The sequence below is a fragment of the Rutilus rutilus genome (assembly GCF_951802725.1).
Source record: "Rutilus rutilus genome assembly, chromosome: 2".
In the NCBI taxonomy this organism is placed as follows: domain Eukaryota; kingdom Metazoa; phylum Chordata; class Actinopteri; order Cypriniformes; family Leuciscidae; genus Rutilus; species Rutilus rutilus.
This window is the reverse complement of record NC_140210.1, coordinates 9,493,442-9,516,209: the sequence shown is the minus strand read 5'-3', so window position 1 is coordinate 9,516,209 and position 22,768 is coordinate 9,493,442. Positions and strand designations below refer to the sequence as shown.

At 36.1% G+C, this 22,768-nt stretch overlaps 1 protein-coding gene across 3 annotated transcripts in view; it reads left to right on the top strand.

The window, feature by feature from the left end:
* dmd (dystrophin) overlaps window positions 1-22,768 on the top strand; it is a 106,412-nt gene that overhangs the window by 82,578 nt on the left and 1,066 nt on the right. For 2 of the 3 annotated variants that reach the window (XM_084395699.1, XM_084395700.1), the window contains 9 exons: window positions 914-1,025; window positions 1,188-1,324; window positions 5,581-5,619; window positions 9,601-9,666; window positions 10,010-10,075; window positions 10,568-10,726; window positions 11,938-12,181; window positions 16,030-16,150; window positions 19,043-19,135. In XM_084395699.1, the coding sequence (XP_084251825.1) occupies window positions 914-1,025; window positions 1,188-1,324; window positions 5,581-5,619; window positions 9,601-9,666; window positions 10,010-10,075; window positions 10,568-10,726; window positions 11,938-12,181; window positions 16,030-16,150; window positions 19,043-19,135 (1,037 nt within the window). Of the gene's footprint in view, window positions 1-913; window positions 1,026-1,187; window positions 1,325-5,580; window positions 5,620-9,600; window positions 9,667-10,009; window positions 10,076-10,567; window positions 10,727-11,937; window positions 12,182-16,029; window positions 16,151-19,042; window positions 19,136-21,205; window positions 21,232-22,768 lie in introns of all 3 variants that reach the window. The other variant, XM_084395701.1, reaches the window with a different exon arrangement.

The window sequence follows — 22,768 nt, the reverse complement described above, 5'->3', positions numbered from 1 at the left end:
AGTGTGTATTGAAAACATAGTACATCAGAGTATTCAGCGCTCGTAATGATTACATCGGCCCATTTTGGGTATAAATTCAATAAAAATTATACCTCTCTATAGAAATCTGACGTAAACCTATGAGAATCTATGAATATTTCTCTAAATCTGCACATTTTTTAGCTAAAAGCCCTGAGGAACATTGCTTTCATGATGACCCCACAGGAGTTTTTTTTTATGAATGGGACTGACTGACGCTCATAATTCATATTAAAAGTATCGACTCATTTTTTCATTACATAACTCCTGACACAAATTAATACATAACTGTCACTATAAGTTTCTCAGAATAAAATAGTGGTCAAATACTGAAACTTGAGTCTTATATCTTTATAATGATGTATAGTCTGTCAAGGTAATAACATTAAATCTGATAGTAAGTTAACTTTGAACTATTTAAGCAAAGAACGTCGGCATCCTCGTGAAAGGCTAACACAAAACAGGAAAAACTAAATTACAATAAAAACAATAATATTGCAAAATATTATTGTTCTATTTGAATAACATTTCAAATGTAATTTATTCCTGTGATGGCAAAGCTGGATTTTCAGCATCATTACTCTGTATCATTCAGTGTCACATGATCCTTCAGAGATCATTCTAATATGCTGATTTGCTGCTCAAGAAACATCTCTTATTTTTATCACAGTGGAAAAACATTTGTAGTGTATGTACTAGGATGTACAAAATCAGACTGTAATATGCTCACTATTGAGAGTAGGTGAGAACAGGGAACATCTCCACCTGGAGGATCAAGATGTAACTGCACCTTTCTGGGAAATGATCTTGCTTGCATGTCGTTACGGATCCATGGTGTTTTAAATGCCAATGACTTTAACACTGATCTTATTGTTTGTTTGTCTGATCTCAACAGGTACCGAAGTTTAAAGCACTTTAACTATGATATCTGCCAAAGCTGCTTCTTTTCTGGCAGAGTGGCCAAAGGTCACAAGATGCAGTACCCTATGGTTGAATATTGCACACCGGTAGGTTTTTTGCATCACTGTGTGCTTGGCATATACATGGTAGATTACAGTATTCATTGCATTGGATGTCAAATTTAGTTTCTGGTGTAAATAGCAGTCAACACATTTCAAGATTAAAGTGCAGGTTACAACGTTTTGTGTCTCTGTGTCCTTTTACTTCAGACGACGTCAGGAGAGGACGTGAGAGACTTTGCTAAGGTGTTGAAGAACAAGTTTAGGACGAAACGCTATTTTGCCAAGCATCCTCGCATGGGTTACCTCCCTGTCCAAACCATCCTTGAAGGAGACAACATGGAGACGTGAGACCAGTGATTTTTTTACATTTATTTATGTGTTCACTTCTTTGTGTGGATTACTATCAGCTACTGATTAAGTAGACACGTGACTGCTGGTAGGACCGTTATTATAAAAAGCACTGTGTGCATCACACTGCGACTCTATGGATACTTGAAGAGCAAATTAAAGTGCCCCTATTATGCTATTTTAAAGGTTCCTAATTTTGTTTTGCATGTCTCCTACAATAGATTTACATGCATCCAAGGTCAAAAAACACTTTAATTTTTGCATTATATTCATTGCAGCATCACCTCATTTGTAAGTGTCTGAAACGGTTCGTTTGAAGATTCAATCTCTTTAAACCCCTCCTTGCTGAGAGCCTAATCTGCTCTGATTAGTCAGAAGGCCCAGTTTGTGTTGATTGGTCTACCACTTGCAGCGTGTGTTGGAAACTAAACTCTCATTAACATATCTGAATTTCACCTCCGGAGGCTTCCTTAACACTTTATAACTATGGTGTGTGTTTTTCCGAATCAATTCCAGCGTGAGTCCTCATCCTTTGGAAGTGCATGCAATGGGGATTTGAAGCACTGAAATTTATTGATAATATAATTGACTGAATTTATTTTTATATTTGCAGTTTTCTTTTTAATTTTAAAGTTAACTAAAGTGGTAAATATTTATTAGGTTTTTAAAAAATATATATATATTTATATTTAGCTTAATATTTTGTAAAAATTAAATCAGTTTTAGTACTTCAACTTAAGCTGATTTTAGTTAAGTTTATTCCTAGGCAATATTTCTCATTTTCGTTTACGTTTAATATTTTCTTTTAATATTTATATTTTTGTTTCAGCTTTATTTCAATTAATTGTAAGACTAGAAAAACTGGAAGAGAGGGCAACTCTCTGAGAGAACAACATTTGAACTCACTCTTGTGCACCATTCGAGACGCAAGTCTCACCTCAGAATCTTCCTAATCTACATCTTTCCCTCTTCCCCTATTCCTTCTCTCTCATGCTGAGATCACCAAAATTCACCCAAGAATCTATATGGTTTAATGTGAATAATTATCATAGAGTATTATACATGTTTGGTATCATTTTCGAATGTCTCAGTGCGACTGGTAAAAGGTCTCATTCCCGCAGAAGTAAACCAAAAAGGTAATAACGTGTGGAGAGTTTAGAGATATCTTGTCAACTGCTGTGGGTGTGGCCCCATGTAAATCAACTTCTGTCCACAGTAAGTCTGGGACAGTGATTAATGCAAATTCCCACTGTGAACTCATGTTTACATTTGAAAAGAGGTTTCTGCCTTGGTCTGAGTATTTAGGGAGATGCTGAAGAAGGCTCAGGGCGATTTGTAGCTCAAATTAGCCTGTGATGCAGAGTGTGTGCATGACACTCCGCATCATGTATTTTCTAATGTCAGGTTTGCATCCTTTCTCATTATTCTAGAGCATTTGATCTTTTGTATTTATTATCTTTGAACTGATTATGAAATTGGCATGATACATTTACCCGACATAATAAATTGTAAACATTTGATTTTATTCTGACTGACTCTGAAATAGTTTTCCCAAGTAGATTAAACGGATACGTACGTTACCTCAAGTTTTGCGTCAGATTAGTGACGACCAGGGCTTGACATTAACTTTTTTGCTCACTAGCCAATGAGGCTAGTGGTTTTCCAAAGTTACTAGCCACACAGCATTTTTACTAGCCACATTTTTGTTGTTGTGAAATTACCTGATAAAAGTTGACTATGGCGTGCTAAAATTTACTTGAACTAGATTTACAACCCTTTTAAATGTAAAACCACTGTACACACCCAAATCAAGACTACATAAATATATAACAATACAGGTCATTATCATTAGCTCTGATAAGGTTGTGTGTAAAGCTCCTTTTTTTAAATAAAACCATGTATTATGTATTATATGTCGCCAATCCACTGGCATACTACATAACTCCAGCAGGGCAGCTAGCTGTCTCTTCGATTCTTTGTTGTCGGTCACTAGCGACAATACTCATTAGGGCTGTCATGCTCAAAAATGACCTTCGAATATTCCCTCTAAAAAAAACCACATAGCTTATATTCGAACTATTCGAACATCTGGTTGCGCATTTTGTCAATGACGCGCATTACGTCAATAACAGGACAAATTAATACAAAGAGACATAACTACTTGTATAGGTAGTTTATTTAAGTTTAAACATATTTGACAACGTATTACTACACGAAAACAAGTAAATCAACTAATGGCCAAGACCGCAGACCTCACTCACTCTGGCTCGCTCACTTGCAGGCACTCTTTCTCTCTCTCGCCCTCACCCTCAGCACCAAACGCGAATAGAGCGCCTGGCGCGAGTGTAAAGACGCGTTTACGCGCGTCTGGAGGTCTTGCGGCGCGAATGAGGCGTCACGCGCTCTGTGCATAACAGTTTAAATGTACAACAACAATAAGCAAATGTTGAGTGCTGATCAAGAGTTTTGTGCAAGCAATTTAAGGTCGCGACTCTTATATAGCAGGCTTCATTCAGTGATTGAAACAAATATTATTAACATTAATTGAAGTTTTACAGTATATAGAACCGACATTGAACGCTCCGAGCGAGCTGTGCTGTGGTAAACATGGAACTTTTCCTTGACGTGAAACGGTAAATAATCAAACCAGTGGAAGCCTGCAGTGCATGAAACTGCTGTATCTAACCTACCTTATTCATGCGATATCTATTCAGTCAGTACAGTAGCCTACACTTTAGTAATGTTTCTGAAAACGTTAACGCTTCTTCCTGTTACCTGTCCCTGATCCCTCAGGCAGCGCGCCCACTCGCAAAGCAGACAGCCGCGCCTCTGCTACCGCGGGCGTTTTTTTTTTTTTTCACATTCGAATATTCGTTTTCACCTTCGAAATTCTTTTTTAAAACTATTCGAATATATATTCGAATTTAGAATATTCGTTGACAGCCCTATGGGAGTTTTAGTGTCGTGGTGTCACACTTATTTCAGATTCCTTTTGAAAAGACTACAATTATTCAACCCGCCAAAGTGGCTAGTTGGAGTGATTGTGTTACCCGCCACGAGCAAAATCCACCCGCATTTGGCGGGTTGGCGGGTGTTAATGTCAAGCCCTGGTGACGACTAATATTTGACTAATTCAAGTGTACTTGGTTTGCAAAGACAAGAAGTGAATTTCCGTTTAGAACAGCAAATGCTGCTTGACCAATCTAAATGTGGGTGTGTCTTACCTCTGTTTTAATTTAATGTTACTTTAGATAAGTGTACGTGGGAAATCACGCCATGGCCAATCCAAAGCTATTATAAGAGAAGTAATGTTGGTCAGCTTATATCTGTAATAGCGGCCATACCTCTACTGAAGTAAACGTTTAAATTAAATTCAAGTGTATGCAATTCCATGGGGGCTATACCAAAGTATCTTTGATTGTGTAAGCGTGAATGCGACCATCTCAGGTATATAGCCATTACCAATTACCTCTGTTTGATGACCAAAACTGATGGGCTTGTGAATGTGAGACCCGCGTTAAACAGAAGACTTGAGGACCTCTGAGCGACATAGTTTCCTAATTTGAACGGGTAAAATATAAAAAGAAGTTAAAAAGAATAGTCAAACATTCGCTCACTTTTAATGAGGCTCAGATATCATTAAAACCTAATTCAGATGAGTCAGATGAAATAATGAGGTAATGCATATGAGAAAATGTATTTCATTTAATCTAAAAGGAAAGACAGTAACGGTACTAAATAGTCAAATGGTATAAAACTGGTATGCCACTAAACAAGACAAATAAAGCTGACTGAACTCTTGGTAACCTTAAATTGCAGCTGCAAGAGTTTTGCTTGTTATTTTCTGCTTTACCGTGTGCATTGATCATTACTCGTGTTCACAGTAGGAGTGTTTATGCTGTGGAATTATTTTTCCCCCTGTAGAGGAGCAGCTGCAAATGTGTGCAGTCTAATTGTAAAGCAGTGCTAAATGCATACATACACACATTATTCTTTAACATTAACCCTTTTTTTTTTCCTTTTTCATTTCAACCCCAACACACAACCAACAATGTCGAATCAAACTATTTCTCAAGAAACACTTTTTTGGAAGAGAGTTGATTGTGATGTGTATGTTATTGGCCACTGAAAATGCTTAACTGTGTTGTCATATCAGTGGGTTTGTGTGTTTGGTGCTTCTTAACCATGTCACCATCATGCTTTCAGTGCATCTACTTGTCCTGTCCATCATCTCATCTTTTTTGTCTTGCAGTCCTGTTACACTGATCAACTTCTGGCCTGTTGACCATCCGTGAGTACATCTGCACACCAACACCCTCACACACAAATCACATTGAGCACCTGCTTACTGGATCACGTGATGCTAACAGTGTCGTTTGGTGATTTGTCCGCAGAATAGAAGTTTAGAAAGAATATGGCTGAAATTGAGTGTATTTTAAATTGAAATGAAAATTTGAAAGGCTGGTGCTCTCTTTAAATTAATCTGAAGTTTGTACAATGACTTCAGTAAATGATGTTCCTATTGGATGATTCACTTAGATGGACGTCAGCGCCAATGTCTAGGGCCAGTGTCATATTGGTCAGCAAACATATAAATTAATCACTTGGACAGGTGTTGTGATAGTTTATCATTTAAAGTACATTGTTGAAATCATCTACTGATCTGTGTGAAATTATACACGAGTCTCCATGAAACACTCATCTTTCATCATCAGAATTGTGAGATATTTTGGAACGTGTTCATCAGGGCTCCAGACTAACTTTTTTCACCTCCGTCCTGGAACCGTCCTGAAAAACAATTTGAACCGTCCTAAAGTGAATGTCAACCGTCCCAAAATAAACATGTTGTTTCTGTACTTTGTTATTATCATCTATAGTTGTTAGTCACATAATAAAAACACCATTAAAATGTGTATGATATATATAATTATATTTATTTAGCTCCATTCAAAGTAGTTATCTGTAAACAGGTAAAAAACAGATTTAATAAAAAATAACAGGAGTTAAATGCTTTTTTGTATTCATGCAGAACAAATCTCTTTTTTTTTACATATACGAAAATTAAGAGAAAAATACATACAGCTCAAAATGTTTTTGAGTTGGTTGGATTAAACAATAACAAATAAATACTGGTGACAACATATCTCAAAAAATATCATTTTTTATTCTTTCAAGCCGAAAGAATTAAATATAATGAATCCTTATTAAAGCTATTAACGAGCAGTGAATGCTTTTCTTTTGTTGCTTGATCAATATTAAGGACACAGACCGCATTAGGTTTATTACCCACTGTCACTTTAAGACATCGGATCATGTCCAATGACATGCGGATCAATTGCACTGATGCACATCCGATACACTCAAAACTGTTTAAGACATAACCAACATAGTTTACGTGAATACTCTCCAAAACGGACATTTCGACATAATGTCGTGTGTATTTGTCCATTCAGACACGAAAGAGAGCTCAATTCAGCATGGCTGCACGCTTCGGGTCGGGTGTGCGCGCACAGAAAACCGTACCGAATAGAGCTTTTTTTTTTTTTTTTTTGCGTCGTCACTCTTATTCAGATCTATATCTGTCTGCTCTACTCATTCTCCCAGACGTTTACATTTTTTTTAACGTTTTATGAGACATGCAGCGCATGTCAACCCGTGTGCTGCTGGGTAGATCAGCACGTTACAGTACAAATGTGCGCATCTACCACAAACGCAGGACATAATTTCTGACTGGATCGCTTCGCAAATCGTCACTATCTAACATTTGTGTCTAGTTTTTATTCGTTGACGAAAATGTCAATAGATTTTCGTCATAGTTTTTGTAATTCAAAACTAATTTTAGTAATTTAGTAATTCTAATCTAATTTTAAACTTATCGTCTCGTTTTCGTCTGTGAAAATAAGCCATGTGATAGATGTACCGCGAAACAAGTCTACGGGTGAGTAGCCGGCCAGTGATAGTAACTATAGTAACAGCATGAGAAGACGCGCTCCGTTGTAGTCAGCACTTGGTCGGTTAATTTTGGCATTTTCTAAGTAAGTTACCCTAATAGGCTAGTAATAAATGAACACACATACAAAAATGTCTTTTGTCCTGAAGGCGTCCTGGAGAATATTTCTGTTCGTCCTAAACACATTTTCTATCGTCCCCAGGACGATAGGACGCCGTTAGTCTCGAGCCCTGGTGTTCATCCCATGACTTCTACCATTCATCTGCAAGATTAACATGATACAGTGGTTTAGGGTATAAGGTGCTCTTTTAAGCAGGGTTATCATTAATGTTAAAGTTGCTGGGTGTGAAACTCACTACAGGTACATGACTTCTAAATTTTGGTTTTCTTTTTATTTCCTTTTTTAAAGAAATGAATACTTTAGCAACGGCACATTAAATTGATCAAAAGTGACAGTAAAGACGTGTATAATGTTACTAAATGTTTTTATAAAAAAAAAAAAAGTTTCTATTTTTGAAATAGTTTTTTTTGGGGGGGGGCGAATAAATACTGCCTTAGTGAGGATAAGGATCTTTCAAAAACATAAAGAAAATACATACTACTGTTCAAAAGTTTGGGGTTGGTAGGTTTTTTTTATTTTATTTTTTTTAACCAGGAATGCAGCTCAAAATATTGGGAACATTTAATTTTCTTTGCCTAAACTGAGCTGAATCATAAGCTGCAATGAACTATGCACATCTCAAGAGACAGTATGTTACCCTAAAATAACGGTGAAAATACAAATCTATTACTATTTAATATCATTGTTTAATATCCTTATGTTTGATTTTATCAGAAAAATGTCTTCATAGTGACTGTTGATTATTATTTATTTATTTTTATAAAATGTTGTTCCTCCATAATATCACTCTTAAAGGTGCAATGTGTGATATTTCTGAGGATCTATTGACAGAAATGCAATATAAGATGCATAACTATGTTTTCAGTGGTGTATAAAGACCTTACTTAATGAACCGTTATGTTTTTATTACCTTAGAATGAGTCATTTATATCTACATAACCGCGGGCACCCCCCTTCTATGAAGGTCGACATATCGTGACGTCATGTTTCTACCGTAGCCGACAGCGAACAAACATCGCTACAGAGCGCGTTTCGTCACTAACTTGAATGAGAAGCAGCAGAATACTCAGGTTGTCCCTGACTCTGCAAACATGGAGAAAAACATGCTGTCTGAACGACGCCTCGGACATCGTAACGTTAGCTATTTCCCCTTACCTAGCTGCTTTGATGCTCTTATCCATAGCTCTTATCTTATACTAACTAGCATGGAAACAAGCTATGGTAAAGTCAGTGAATAAAAGACTAACACAATGATGAACAAGTAAAACTAACAATCGCAATAACATGTGGTTTTACTGAATAATTAAGTAAATATAATTTAATATAAAATATAATATAAAGAAACCTCATTGCTTGACTTGCTACTCTCTGCTGACTCAGACTCAGACGACGACATCTACGTCGGCCACCGTAGCTTCTCCTTCGAGTTTGCAATTTGAAGGATTGGCCGTGAGTGACTGACTGTTTGCAATTCGCAAATATCACCACTAGATGGCGCTAAAAATCACACACTGCACCTTTAAAAATAAAGGTTCTTTATTGACATCTATGGTTCCATGAAGAACCTTTAACATCAATGGAACTTTTCCATTACACAAAAGGCTCTTTATAGTGGAAAAGGTTCTTTAGATTAATAAAATATTCTCCACACTAGGAACAAAAAATGGTTCTTTTAAAGGGATAGTTCACCCCAAAATGAAAATTGTCATTAATTACTCACCCTCATGTCGTACCAAACCCGTAAAAATTGCTTTGATGCATTCTGAGAGCTTTCTTTCCCTCCCTAGACGGCAATGCAACTACCACTTTGACGCTTCAAAAATTCATAAAGAGATCGTAAAACTCTTCCAAAAGCTAAACTACTCAATTCATATGGATTTGTTTTATGATCTCTTGGTAAACTTTTTGAAGCGTCAAAATGGTAGTTGCATAGCTGTCTAGGGAGGGAAAGAAAGCTCAGATTGCATCAAAAATATCATCTTTTGTGTTGAGCGCAATTCTTACGGGTCTGGAACGACACGAGGGTGAGTAATTATTGACAGAATTTTCATTTTTAGTTAAACTATCCCTTTAAGAACGGTTCACTGAGAGGTTCTTTGGGTAAAACGAAATGGTTGTTCTATGGCATCACTGCGAAACCCCTGTTCAGTTTAGTCCTGTTCATCTGTGTTTTCTGATCTTTGCTCTTCTGTCACTGGTAGGCCGTCATCTTCCCCACAACTCTCCCATGACGACACCCACTCGCGCATCGAGCATTACGCTAGCAGGTGAGTCTTTTTTCAGCATGGTTATTTTGGTGTTACTATGTAACTGTATATTTAGGAGATGTTTACTTGCATTGCATTAGGGCCGGGTAATGTGATTACAAATGTGTCAGCCAGTAGAAATTTTGTACCATTTATAACGTGGTTGATATATTTCCGTGAGTTTGAAATTCCAGAAATATTTAGATAATATCAGAATGTTGCTTGCAGAGTTTAGTAACAAACGAAATGCATTTGTGTTCATGTGAAGCACGTCAGCTGGAACAGTGGTGCCTTACTGACATGAATGAAAGCAACTGCATGAGCTGTGTATGAATGAGTACAGAATGATGTTGTGTTTTCACAGGCTAGCTGAAATGGAGAACCGAAATGGCTCATATATGAATGACAATGTATCGCCCAATGAAAGCATGTGAGCTTGCATCTCTTTTACACTCTACTGTACATAGTATATGAATGTAATAGTGTGTGAAAAAACCTGAAACTGATCTACTCACAAATGTCTGAGCACCTGCATACATTTAAATGCTTGTGGTTGCATAACAACCTCTTCTTTTATGAAAGTGCAGCAACTTCTTATAGGAATTAATTTTCATTTTCCGAGTGAATATCAGCTCTTTCCACTCATACGCAAAGTGTTGGATATCAGTAATAAACCAATAATATTAAATCGTATTAAATCCCAATAGAACGATTACATGCAAATGCTCTTATACTGCATTTTTTTTTTGTGGTATTAAAACAATAGGATTGTGTTTAGACCAGCTTACTTCTCACAAGCCGATTGAGCTGGTGTGTTTTTCAATTCTTTAGAGTTTGAGGCAGCAAATGTTAATTGAAAACTTGAGCAATGGATGTAATGTAGTGAAGTGGAAATGGAGTGCTGCTGTTGTTGTTATTGTAGGGATGATGAGCATCTGCTGATCCAGCACTACTGCCAGAGTCTGAATCAAGGCTCTCCTCTCAGCCAGCCGCAGAGCCCCGCTCAGATCCTCATCTCAATGGAGTCTGAAGAGAAGGGAGAGCTTGAGAGAGTTCTCAACGATCTGGAGCAGGAGAACAGGTTTGATTGCATGGCTGCTTTCTTTACAATTCAAATGATTGCTTTTAAAATGAAATACTATGAGCTTAAACTGGACTATATTTCTCCAGCAGTTTGTCAAGACAAACCGCATTTACAGCAGTTTATTAAATCACATATTTTAATAAAAGTGCCATGCTTTAGATTAGCGATTTTTCAAATGGTCGGTTGCCAACTGCAAATGTTTTCCGCAAAAATGCAGTGCTTAGTGCAAATAATAAAACCATATATTGGTGCATAGTTAGGACAGCAAAATAAACAGGCGGATCAACTTTTACAACAGAGATGCTTCCTATATCTTTCTTTATCAACTCAACTGTGTTTTGTAATATTAATCCATTTCAATATTTGTTTGTACTTTCGATCAGTGGTTCTCAAATTCACCATCCAAGTACTACCTAGAAGGCACGACTCTTCCCACACTGCTGAGTCAAGTATGTGGGCTACACATTGGAGTCTAATATTAAACACAGTGAGCTATATTAAAATTGTGAATGCAGAAATAATAAAAACAGATTTAATATTTTAAAAAATATAAGAATTATTTAAAAAAAAAAATTCAAAAATATGTTTTAGATTTTATACACAACTATTCAAAAGTTTGGGGTCGGTAAGGTCTCACCAAGGATGCATTTTTTTTTTTTTTTTTTTTTTTTTTGAACAACAATAAAAACAGTAATAATGTGTAAAAATACTTTTTATATCATTTAAAATACTGTTTTAAAATATTTTATTTAAAAAGAAAAAAAATATATATATATATATATTTAAAAATATTACTGTTTTAAAATATTTTAAAATGTAATGTGTTCCTGTGATGGCAAACAATTACAATCATTACTCAAGTCTTTAGTGTCACATGATCCTTCAGAAGTCATTCTAATTTGCTGATTTGCTATTCAAGAATCATTTCTTATTATTATCAATGTTGAAAACAGTTGTGCAGCTTAATTTTTTGTGGAAACAGTGATGCTTTTTCCCCCAGGATTTAATGCATCCTTGCTGACAAAAAAGTATTAATTTCTTTAAAAAAAAACATTCCTTATGATAACTTTTGAACAATAGTGTATTTTGCTGGATGAGCTACAAAACACGAGCAGTCCGTGCTAACAGCATAATGCTTATTTATCTGTCAGAATCACCCGGTGCTATTTTCCGTGCTTCTTTCTGAAGTTGTTGTCATTGTTGTCCAGGAAGCTGCAGTCAGAGTACGATCGTCTGAAGAAGGCACACGACCACAAGGGGCTGTCGCCGCTGCCCTCACCCCCACAGATGCTGCCGGTCTCACCCCAGAGTCCACGGGACGCAGAACTCATCGCAGAGGCCAAACTACTGCGGCAGCACAAGGGACGTTTGGAAGCAAGAATGCAAATCCTGGAGGATCACAACAAACAGCTGGAATCACAGCTCAAACGCCTTAGACAGTTACTTGAGCAGGTGGGTGGTGCATATCCTTAAGAATTTACTGATGCTTATACTCACTGGCAGTAAATATCAACACTTTGGAACTGTTGGTAAAGAAATAAAAATCAACCGGTTGTCCCAGCCTCCTGTCTTGCATCTGAACTTGGATTGAGTGTAAATGTCTTCAGATTGCACACTGGTCATTTATAAGGCATCTTTCTAATCACGGTCTGTTCATGTGGTTCCTTTTGATTGTCGACAGAAGAAATGAAATGCTCAGTGCATTGATATATTTTAATGTCAATATTTGGCTTTTAATGTTTGTCAAATTTATAGTTAAATATAAAAGAATACATTTTGTGGGGAAAGTCAGTTTTAACATTATTTTTTCGGTATATTAATGTATATTAGGGCTGCACGATAATGGTTAAGCTATTTTGTTCAAAAATTATAATAATGATTCATATACAGATATTCCAGAGAAAGATTAGTATATATACTTTTACTTCACCTAATAGGCCTGTTGGTGGCGCATAGACTTCATTTAACCAACTCTGATAGCTTCATCAAACGGAAAATCATTACAAAAAACGGTGGCTCCTAATCTTAATTCCAATCATTCATAAGTGTTCAATTTTTACTTTCTGATGTAGCAAAGAGGCTGCATAAGTGCATTTATTCGCCAACAATATGGTCGAGATTCATATTTGGATTTATTACAGTTAGTCACAGAGAAGGTTCACTCGCAGATTTAGTAGCAGCAAATCGCAGACGCAGCATCGTGAAGGAACACATACTGGCTGTGTGACACTTTAATTCAAGCAGAATTTCACAATGGACATCGCTACACTTCAACATACATGTTTGTCGGCATTGTTAGATCATCTGCGCTTTTTTTGCAGCCCAGAGAGAGTGTGCCATGATTGCCAGGTTGGGAAGATTAAGTAAAACACTGGATAGAAAACGTATCCTTTAAGAGTGGATTTATGCTCTTGACATCTGGCAACCAAGCAGGAATGATAGCGGAGGCTAGTTACCCAATGCAGGATAACAAAAATGTCAAATTGTCAAAAAGTTTTCAGGACAAATAACCAGCGGGTCAATATCACAACAATTATTTTTAATTACTCGAGAGAAGCCGATATCGTTATCACGATTAAAATACAAATGAATTGTGCAGCCCTAATATATATTAAGTATATTTATAGTTGACGTTTCTCTTGAGTGATTGCAATGCATTCTGGCATTATCTTGTCTATGATCCGTGAAGGACACATGTAATATTTCCTCCGAATTTGGCTGAAATGAGGTGTCTTAAAAGACTAGGATGGCAGTTCACTAGGTTTTTTTTAGTGTGCTGTTTTTAGAAGTAAAAAAATATGGATTTGTTTGATCAATTTGAAATTGTTGCAGGAAGTATTTATGCTAAATTTAGATGCTGTCAGGGTGAATAAAGAAAATGTTTAGAATGTTTCATCTGTTTAAAGATGTATTAATATTCTCTGCAAGCGTGTGGATTGAAGGCTTTGTTTTAAAATGAAAATGCATCAAAGATTTTAAATGTAGTTTATATTTACAAATTGACCTTTTGTCTTTCTTTGAGTTTTGAAATGGCAGTAAATGGAATTTTTCATAGATGTCTAAACCAAAGACCTGTACTATAACATGGAATATTGTTGAGTAATGTTGTTTTGTTTGAATGCAGACATCTCTGTTAGTTGTCCTTGCAGGACACATGTTGGCATTCACTGTTCTGTATAATAACAGCATAATCATGATATTGATCACGTTAAGAATACAGTCATATTCACGCTCAATCATTTTAGCCTAAATGCATGTACTACAATATTTTAAAAATGAATGCATATTTATGGACTCCTTCTCACCAAAATGTTGTACTCTAATTATAATTCAAGGGTTTGGTTTTGTTCAATTGTTCGATCAGTTTATTTGCTTTTCTGACCAGACATGGTTTGAATCTGGTTTTTTTTTTGGCCATGGCATTTGATCTTGTGAAAAGGCCTAGTGCATTATTGTTACTTTTTTACTTTTGTCGTAATTGGCAACACAGCACATACAGTGTTGCTTGTAACCGATTGTTTCAAGATACATAGTTACATTTTTACCTACCATACTTTGTTGATCGATACAATATTGCACAGCAGGCTTTATTGATCCTGTTATTTTCAGGTTCCACAATACTTTGCCCATATTGAAGCTGAGGATGAATGCCAGTTCTTTTTGGTGGCCAAAAGAACCTGTCATTTGTCCTCAAGCGAGCAATTTCTCTCTGTAATTTGTTTTGTGGAGTTTGTTTGATGTCAACTTCTTCAGAAGTCTTGAATTGAGTGGAAATTGGATATTCTGTCTGCATCATGTCTCAATGAATCAAGCGTAATGTCTCGATGCGTACTTCTCAAAACACATTAGTTGACTGGGGGTCTCTGCCAAATGGAATGTATATCAGATTTTTTCTTAGAAGAAATGGCTTCATGTGTTCTCTGTGGACCCTTTGAACTAAAATCTCCAGCATCTCATGCTGCTTCCAGTGGCCGCTTGGCCGAAGCAAGAACCAGACTAAATGAACGTGGATAAATATCTCTCCTTTTGTTCAAAGCCAATGGATAATTGGCTTCACTTCTCTGATGTTTTTTTTGTTTACCATCTTCAGTTTCATCCAAAAAGATTTTTCATTACACTTACAAACAAGCCTTTTTGCCTACCACTGTATGTTTTATTTTATTTTAATAGAATCAATTACTTACATTTTTATCTCTGTTATTTGTTAATAAACATGTTCTGATGTTTCACATATGCTCATGTGTTTGGCTTGACAAAAATCTCAGGAAGAGAAATGAAATCACCAGAACCATCATTCTTTATGCAAGAGGGGATGTCTGGTCTTGTGTTATAAATAGTTAATGGTAGATGGTTTAAACACACTCATTAAAGCACATGTGTAATGTGGTTTTAGTAACTTTAAATAGTTGTGCAGTGACAAACCATTTCATCATTTAAGCTAATTATTTATATATAGGTACTGGTAAGATTCAATTGCAATTAAGTATTCATTTTAAGATACACTTTTAAATAATATATAAGATGAGCGTGTAGTACAGTGGTCAGCATATTTGTTAATTGTAAAACTTCCAAGAACAATGCGGAATATGGTAATACTGTTCAAAAGTTTTAAGAAATTGAGCAAGGATGCATTAAATTTATTAAGAATGACAATATAGACTTTTATTGTTTAAAATAATTTATTTTTTAATACTTTCAATTATTCAACAAAGAATCCTTTCAAATCACAGTTTCAACAAAGTACTGTTAGTAATATGGGTAATTAATAGGTGTCTATGACAGATGCATTAAAAAAAATGACATGCAGGAAGTTTGAGCTTCATAGAGCTTGAATAGCTGCAGGACACCACTAGAATGCATGGGGTCAGATGATAAGATTATATCATAGAAGACCTTGTTTAACTTTTTGAATATTAATGTAAAGGACAAAGGAAGAACTTTTTTTTTTTTTTTTTTTTTACGCCTGTGAATGTTTTTGAACACTATTAACTGTCTGGTTTATTTTATTTTTATACTTAATAATGGCATCTCGTCCACTATTTTGTGTGTATCCTTGTGATGTTTTTTTGGCCCGACTGTCTTTTTTCTAAAACCTGAATGATGCAAAAACACAGCAACTCTGAGAAGCCCATGCTTTTGTTTTATATTGCAATTATGAATGTTTTGGGAAAGTTTTAGATTGAAAATATATGAATGAATGTTTTCAAATGAATCTGGAAATACAGAAGCACAACCCAGTGCTGATGTCTGCGTCCAGTCCCCTGCCTAATCTATATGGTTCCTTTCTGCCTATGTCCTAGCCACAGACTGAGTCCAAGGTGAATGGTACTGCCCTGTCCTCACCCTCCACTGCCTCTCCGAGATCTGACACCAGCCTGGCCTCACTGCGTGTGGCCGCAAGCCAAACCACAGAGACCATGGGTAAATGTCCCTAACAACTTCAGTTTAAACCTAACCCTTCAGTATTATTCCTAAAAACAGATTTAACGTGTTCTGAAATTTTCAGCAGGGTAAATAAGAAGTAATCGGTGTTATGTCAGTCTTACATATTGACTTGTTAAAAGAAACGTTACATCCTTAGCAGGATACTGAAATATACAGTACCGGTAGACGGTTGTGTAAACATAATATTCTTTATTAACTGTTAAAATAATAGAAAACCCTTCCGGTTTGGTGTTTCTTGAATTATTCTGTGTGAAAGTAAATCTGGTCATTAATACAATCCCCTCTTTCTGACCACTGTTAAAATGAAAATATTCATTTCTTAATTACAATTCATGTCAGTTAAGTAGTCAAACTATGTTCAATAACTGTACTTGTGAAGCTTTCTTTGTTAGACTTGGCTTGAAGCCCAGGCTGGTTTCAGCAAAAGATTTTCAGAACCGATAAAAAGAGGCAATGTTCTTATCTGTGCCAAACAAAAAGGAACACAGAGAGCTTTTATTTGTGTGAATACAAAAGAAGTGTTTTTTTTTTTTTTCTCCTTAACTGCTAGCCAACATCTTACTTGTTGTCTTGTGAGGGAGAAAACAGTCCAACAAGGGTCCAAAAAATGGGCTGTCCTTCAGTATTTCAAGAACAAACACCATTCATTTTACAAGTGCAGTCTGATGTTCAGATTATCTATAATGCCTTCCTATATTGTATTTTTCAATTTATCTAGATTAAAGATTCAACTTAAGTTATGAGTTTTCATACATACCTGGAACTGGTTTATATAAGTTGTATTTTTCAATATAAATGTACTCAAATTATGATTAAGATTGAGTACCTGACACAATTTAGTGGGGGGAATACCGTTTTTTTTTTTATATATACAATTCTGTATAAAAGGATGCCTTTTAATATTGAGGTATTTGGGTAGTTGACATGAAATTTCAAAAGTCATCAGCTTTCTGTAGTGTGATGTACTGTACTTCATATGAAATGATTTCACATAACATTTTCTAATTCTTGTTTAGTTATTATATGTTGTTTTAATTATTTTATGCTGTGATCTTTTAAAACACATTCATCAACACAAGACCATTTAAACAAAGTGCAAAAAAGCAAAAGGTGCAAACCTACAGAGCAACTACAGCACCTTAAACATTATTACACACAGTATACTTATTTTTCACCCTCATTTTTTTCATATCTTTTCTTGTCTATCAAGTCCCCATATTTAAGTTTAACATATTATAACCTCTTAGTTAATCTTTTACCTGTGCAACTGTTTATTTTGTACAGTTATTGTTTGTGTTTAACAGAAACCAGAGAATTTATTTCTAGGTTTATTCCTACCGTGACAACCATGATTCTGATACACATTTAAAAAAGTTGACTATGATCTCACATTTTGGTAGATAGTGTTTTATAAGGGCTTTCTTTTATAATTACTATTTATTTTTTTCTGTTTTTATGACTTTGTCAAAAATATTTAGTTGTTGATTTTTATTTCCATGTGACAAGTCTCAAATAATTAAGTTTATTGTTGCTTTATTTATTACCCAAAATTAAATAAATATAAATGAATTATTATACATTTATTATGGAAATTGTGAAATATATCTGATTATGTGACTTAATAATTAGAGATCTTAAGCCGGGTGCACACTGTACGATTTCGGGCCACGATTTGGCCGTCTGAGACAAATTGTGCAAATCCTAAAAGATTCCTCTGATCCTAGACTGAAATCTGAAGTCTTTGATCGTTAGTTTGACATGTTCACCGACAGCCGATTAATGACCGTTGCGATCAAATTGTACCTCCGACGAAAATTGATGTTTTGCTTTGGCCTGAGTTCTGCTTGAATGTACTTGAGTGGACTTTTATTGAGCTAAACTTGAATGCTCTCATTTCAGTGGCTTCAAAAACATTTAAACTACATTTAAAATCTGCGGGTTTGATTTAAGCCTGCAAATACAGCAGTTGTGGAATTTTGAAAAATTCTAGTTATGAAGTAGAATGATATCTAGATCACTAATCAAATATGTGGCATTGGCCATTTGAACCCCTTAGTAGTACAGATAGTCAGGGGTTTGATTTACAAAATGCTTAAAATAACATTCTCAAATTCATGTTCATGTCCCACTCAAATCGCTACACTGATTCAACTTGCAAAGAAATCTTTTAAAGGTGCAGTGTGTACATTTTAGCGGCATCTAGTGGTGAGGTTGCGAATTGCAACCAACAGAAGTTACGGTGGCCGACAGGAAAAGATATCGTCTTGTGAGACAGTGAAGAGAGTAGCCAGTTAAGCAATGAGGTTTCTTTACAAAGATACAGTAAGAAATTATGTTTACTTAATTATTCATTAAAACGATATGTGATCGTGAATATTATAGTTACTTGTTCATCATTGTGTCAGTGTTTTATTCGCTGACTTTAGCTAGCTTCTTTGCACGAAGAACAACATAGTGACGAAACGCTACTGTAGAAACATGGCTATTTCAATGTAAGGGGACCCGTGGTATATGTAAATAGAAATGGCTCATTCTAATGTAATAAAAACATAATGGTTCATTATGTAAGGTCCTTATACACCACTGAATACATAGTTATGTATATGATATTGAATTTCTGCCAACAGATCCTCTTAAATATTACATAATGCACCTTTAACATTTGTGGAAACATTTTTATTTGTGTTGTACTCTGTATGAAAAGTATGAAAGTCCTCAACGTCACCTTCAATATTATCCTTTAAGTCAATAATACAGGAAGCAAACACTGTCTCTGTTTGAACGTGAGATGTCATGGGCGGCAGGATGACTTCCAGCGTTTTTAAGGTCAGTTCTCAGTTGTAATTGGGTCACTGCTGTGTGTTTCAGGTGATGATGAGCTGTCCAGTCCCTCCCAGGATGCAAGCACTGGATTAGAGGATGTCATCGAGCAGCTCAACAATTCCTTCCCTCACAGCCAAGGTGAGAATCCATCTAGACTGTCTGGTACGAGGAGGAACTAACACTGATGCAGATGGTCTTAAACTGGCAAAACAAATATTAAAGTGCCCCTGTTATGCTATTTTAAAGTTTCTTAATTTCATTTAATACATCACCTACAATAGATTTGCATGCATTCAAGGTAAAAAAACACTTTAATTTTCTACATATATACATTGCAACATCACTTCTTTTCGCACAGTATCTGAAACGGTTCGATCAATGTTGCAGTCTCTCTAAACTCCTCCTTTCAGAGCCTGCTCTGCTCTGATTGGTCAGACGGCTCAGTCTTTTGTGATTGGTCTGTCGCTTACAGCGCGTGTCTGAAATGAAACTACCAGTACCATATCTGAATTTCAGCTCCGGAGGCTTTCTCAACACTTGTATACACAGTGAGAGAAACAGTTCATGCCTCTTCACATCCTAATCCTTTAGAAGTGCATGCAAAGTGGATTTTCTTTTGCAGTGCAGAAATCATCATCATCTCTACATGTTGACTACATGAACCAAACTCTTCCAGGCCTCAGCTACAACTAGTGTTTAAGGGTCAAAGTAGATATTTGTGGACATTTCGGTTCTTTCTTTTGGGAGACAATAACTCATATGCACTTTGATCCTTGAAGCTTTGCAAACCTTTTCCATTCACAAACAGCTGTATTAAACACTGTATGAAAGGTCATATTTGAAAAAGCATAATAGGGGCAGTTTATCACTATTCTTTACATGTATTGCAGTTATTTAAGGTGGCAGTAATTACAGATTGAGTCAATTCAAGATGTCAGTAATATTTTACATTATTATTTTAGCAGTATGGAGAAAAAGATGAATTTGTAACAATTTACAATAATGCATTTAATAAATTACATTTGTTAACATTAGTGAACAAGAACTAACAATGCACAATACTTATTTTAATTTATTAAATCTGTAAATTATTGTAAATCTCAGCATTTATTAATACATTAAAGCAACACTAAAGATTATTTTTTTACCTTAAAATAGTGTAAAATAATCGTTTCAGTGGTTCGTCAAGTCGTAACATGGTGAACGGCACTTCTGCATTCGCTTTGCGGCCCTATATCTGCTATAACCGCACTATGCAAGTTTGCCAGATCGGGTAGCGTTTCTGTAGTTCGAATGAGACATAAGAAACTACAAATTTGACTTGCTTTACGGCAAGCGGTACAATAGTCATTATTTTGTTTTTCTTCGTTTCTGATGTCGCAATACATCATACTTTCATAAAATCATGCAACATACTCTACCTTGCCTGTGGACTTCGTTCATTGCAAAGCTGGTTCTGGATAAACAGCGAGCGTGCGCGTGGCGGTAGGCTAAATTATTTACGACAGCGTTAATGGACAATTCCGCTTCCAACCTGTAGGGGGACCGAAGAGGAAAAGTTATTTGGTGTTGCTTTAAGATCAAAAAGTTGTCTTAAATTATTGTACTGTAAATTAACATGAACACTTAATCAACATTATCAAAGGTTAAAAAATGCTGTAAAAATTGTTCATTGTTAGGTTAACGCATTTATTAATGTTAACAAACAAGATCTCATTGTAAAGTACTACAGATGAATTTTGAACCACCGCCTGTACATTTTTCTGATCCACTGCTTTTATACTCTTTGCATGATTAAGTCACTAAATGCCCCTTTGTTTCTTATGCTTCTACTTCTCCCGTTGCAAATTGATGATGGGAGATGTTTTCAAATGATAAAATATGAAAATACACCTTATAATATGCAGAATGAGTCTAAGTAATTAACCTAAAACAACAGAAAAATGATTGGGTAATACTGATGTACATTCCTTTCTTCTTAACACAAGTGTTTCTCTTTTTAACAGTGACTCTTAACAGTTTATGTGTTGTGGCCGGCAAGCACAGAATTGCAAATGCATACTAATAATAAACATCAGAAAAGATTTTATGGAAGCTAAACAGTGCTTGCTTGCTACAGTACACATTCTGTTTAGATTCAGTCTAACTGTCTATCTCTACTCCACCTTTACTGATATTTCTTATTTCCTGTTTTCCTCTGTGTCTAAGGAGGTGGACGGCTAAACCCATGAGAGGTTAGTATTGTGACTAACTCTTTTCTCTTTTTACTCTTTCCCGTACTTATCCACTTTACACCATGATTTGAAGTTTGTTAAACAAGGATGCGTTTATTTGTTTACAAAAACCCAGTAATATTGTGAAATATTACAACAATCTAAGTTTTCTATTTATATATACACTCACCTAAAGGATTATTAGGAACACCATACTAATACTGTGTTTGACCCCCTTTCGCCTTCAGAACTGCCTTAATTCTACGTGGCATTGATTCAACAAGGTGCTGAAAGCATTCTTTAGAAATGTTGGCCCATATTGATAGGATAGCATCTTGCAGTTAATGGAGATTTGTGGGATGCACATCCAGGGCACGAAGCTCCCGTTCCACCAGATCTGATGACTGTGGGGGCCATTTTAGTATAGTGAACTCATTGTCATGTTCAAGAAACCAATTTGAAATGATTCGAGCTTTGTGACATGGTGCATTATCCTGCTGGAAGTAGCCATCAGAGGATGGGTACATGGTGGTCATAAAGGGATGGACATGGTCAGAAACAATGCTCAGGTAGGCCGTGGCATTTAAACGATGCCCAATTGGCACTAAGGGGCCTAAAGTGTGCCAAGAAAACATCCCCCACACCATTACACCACCACCACCAGCCTGCACAGTGGTAACAAGGCATGATGGATCCATGTTCTCATTCTGTTTACGCCAAATTCTGACTCTACCATCTGAATGTCTCAACAGAAATCGAGACATTTTTCCAGTCTTCAACTGTCCAATTTTGGTGAGCTCGTGCAAATTGTACCCTCTTTTTCCTATTTGTAGTGGAGATGAGTGGTACCCGGTGGGGTCTTCTGCTGTTGTAGCCCATCCGCCTCAAGGTTGTGCGTGTTGTGGCTTCACAAATGCTTTGCTGCATACCTCGGTTGTAACGAGTGGTTATTTCAGTCAAAGTTGCTCTTCTATCAGCTTGAATCAGTCGGCCCATTCTCCTCTGACCTCTAGCATCAACAAGGCATTTTCGCCCACAGGACTGCCGCATACTGGATGTTTTTCCCTTTTCACACCATTCTTTGTAAACCCTAGAAATGGTTGTGCGTGAAAATCCCAGTAACTGAGCAGATTGTGAAATACTCAGACCGGCCCGTCTGGCACCAACAACCATGCCACGCTCAAAATTGCTTAAATCACCTTTCTTTCCCATTCTGACATTCAGTTTGGAGTTCAGGAGATTGTCTTGACCAGGACCACACCCCTAAATGCATTGAAGCAACTGCCATGTGATTGGTTGATTAGATAATTGCATTAATGAGAAATTGAACAGGTGTTCCTAATAATCCTTTAGGTGAGTGTATTTTAAAATGTCTTTTAAAAAAGACAACTGTCGTCTTTTGTGATTTTCAGCATCATTACTCCAGTCAACAGTGTCACGTGATAGATCATTCAGATAAATTTCGGTCTCTGTATCATACATTGATGCGGCTCACGATACATTTATTATTTTTATTACGTTTTTTTCTGTTTCAAATGAGATTGTGGTTCTTCCACGA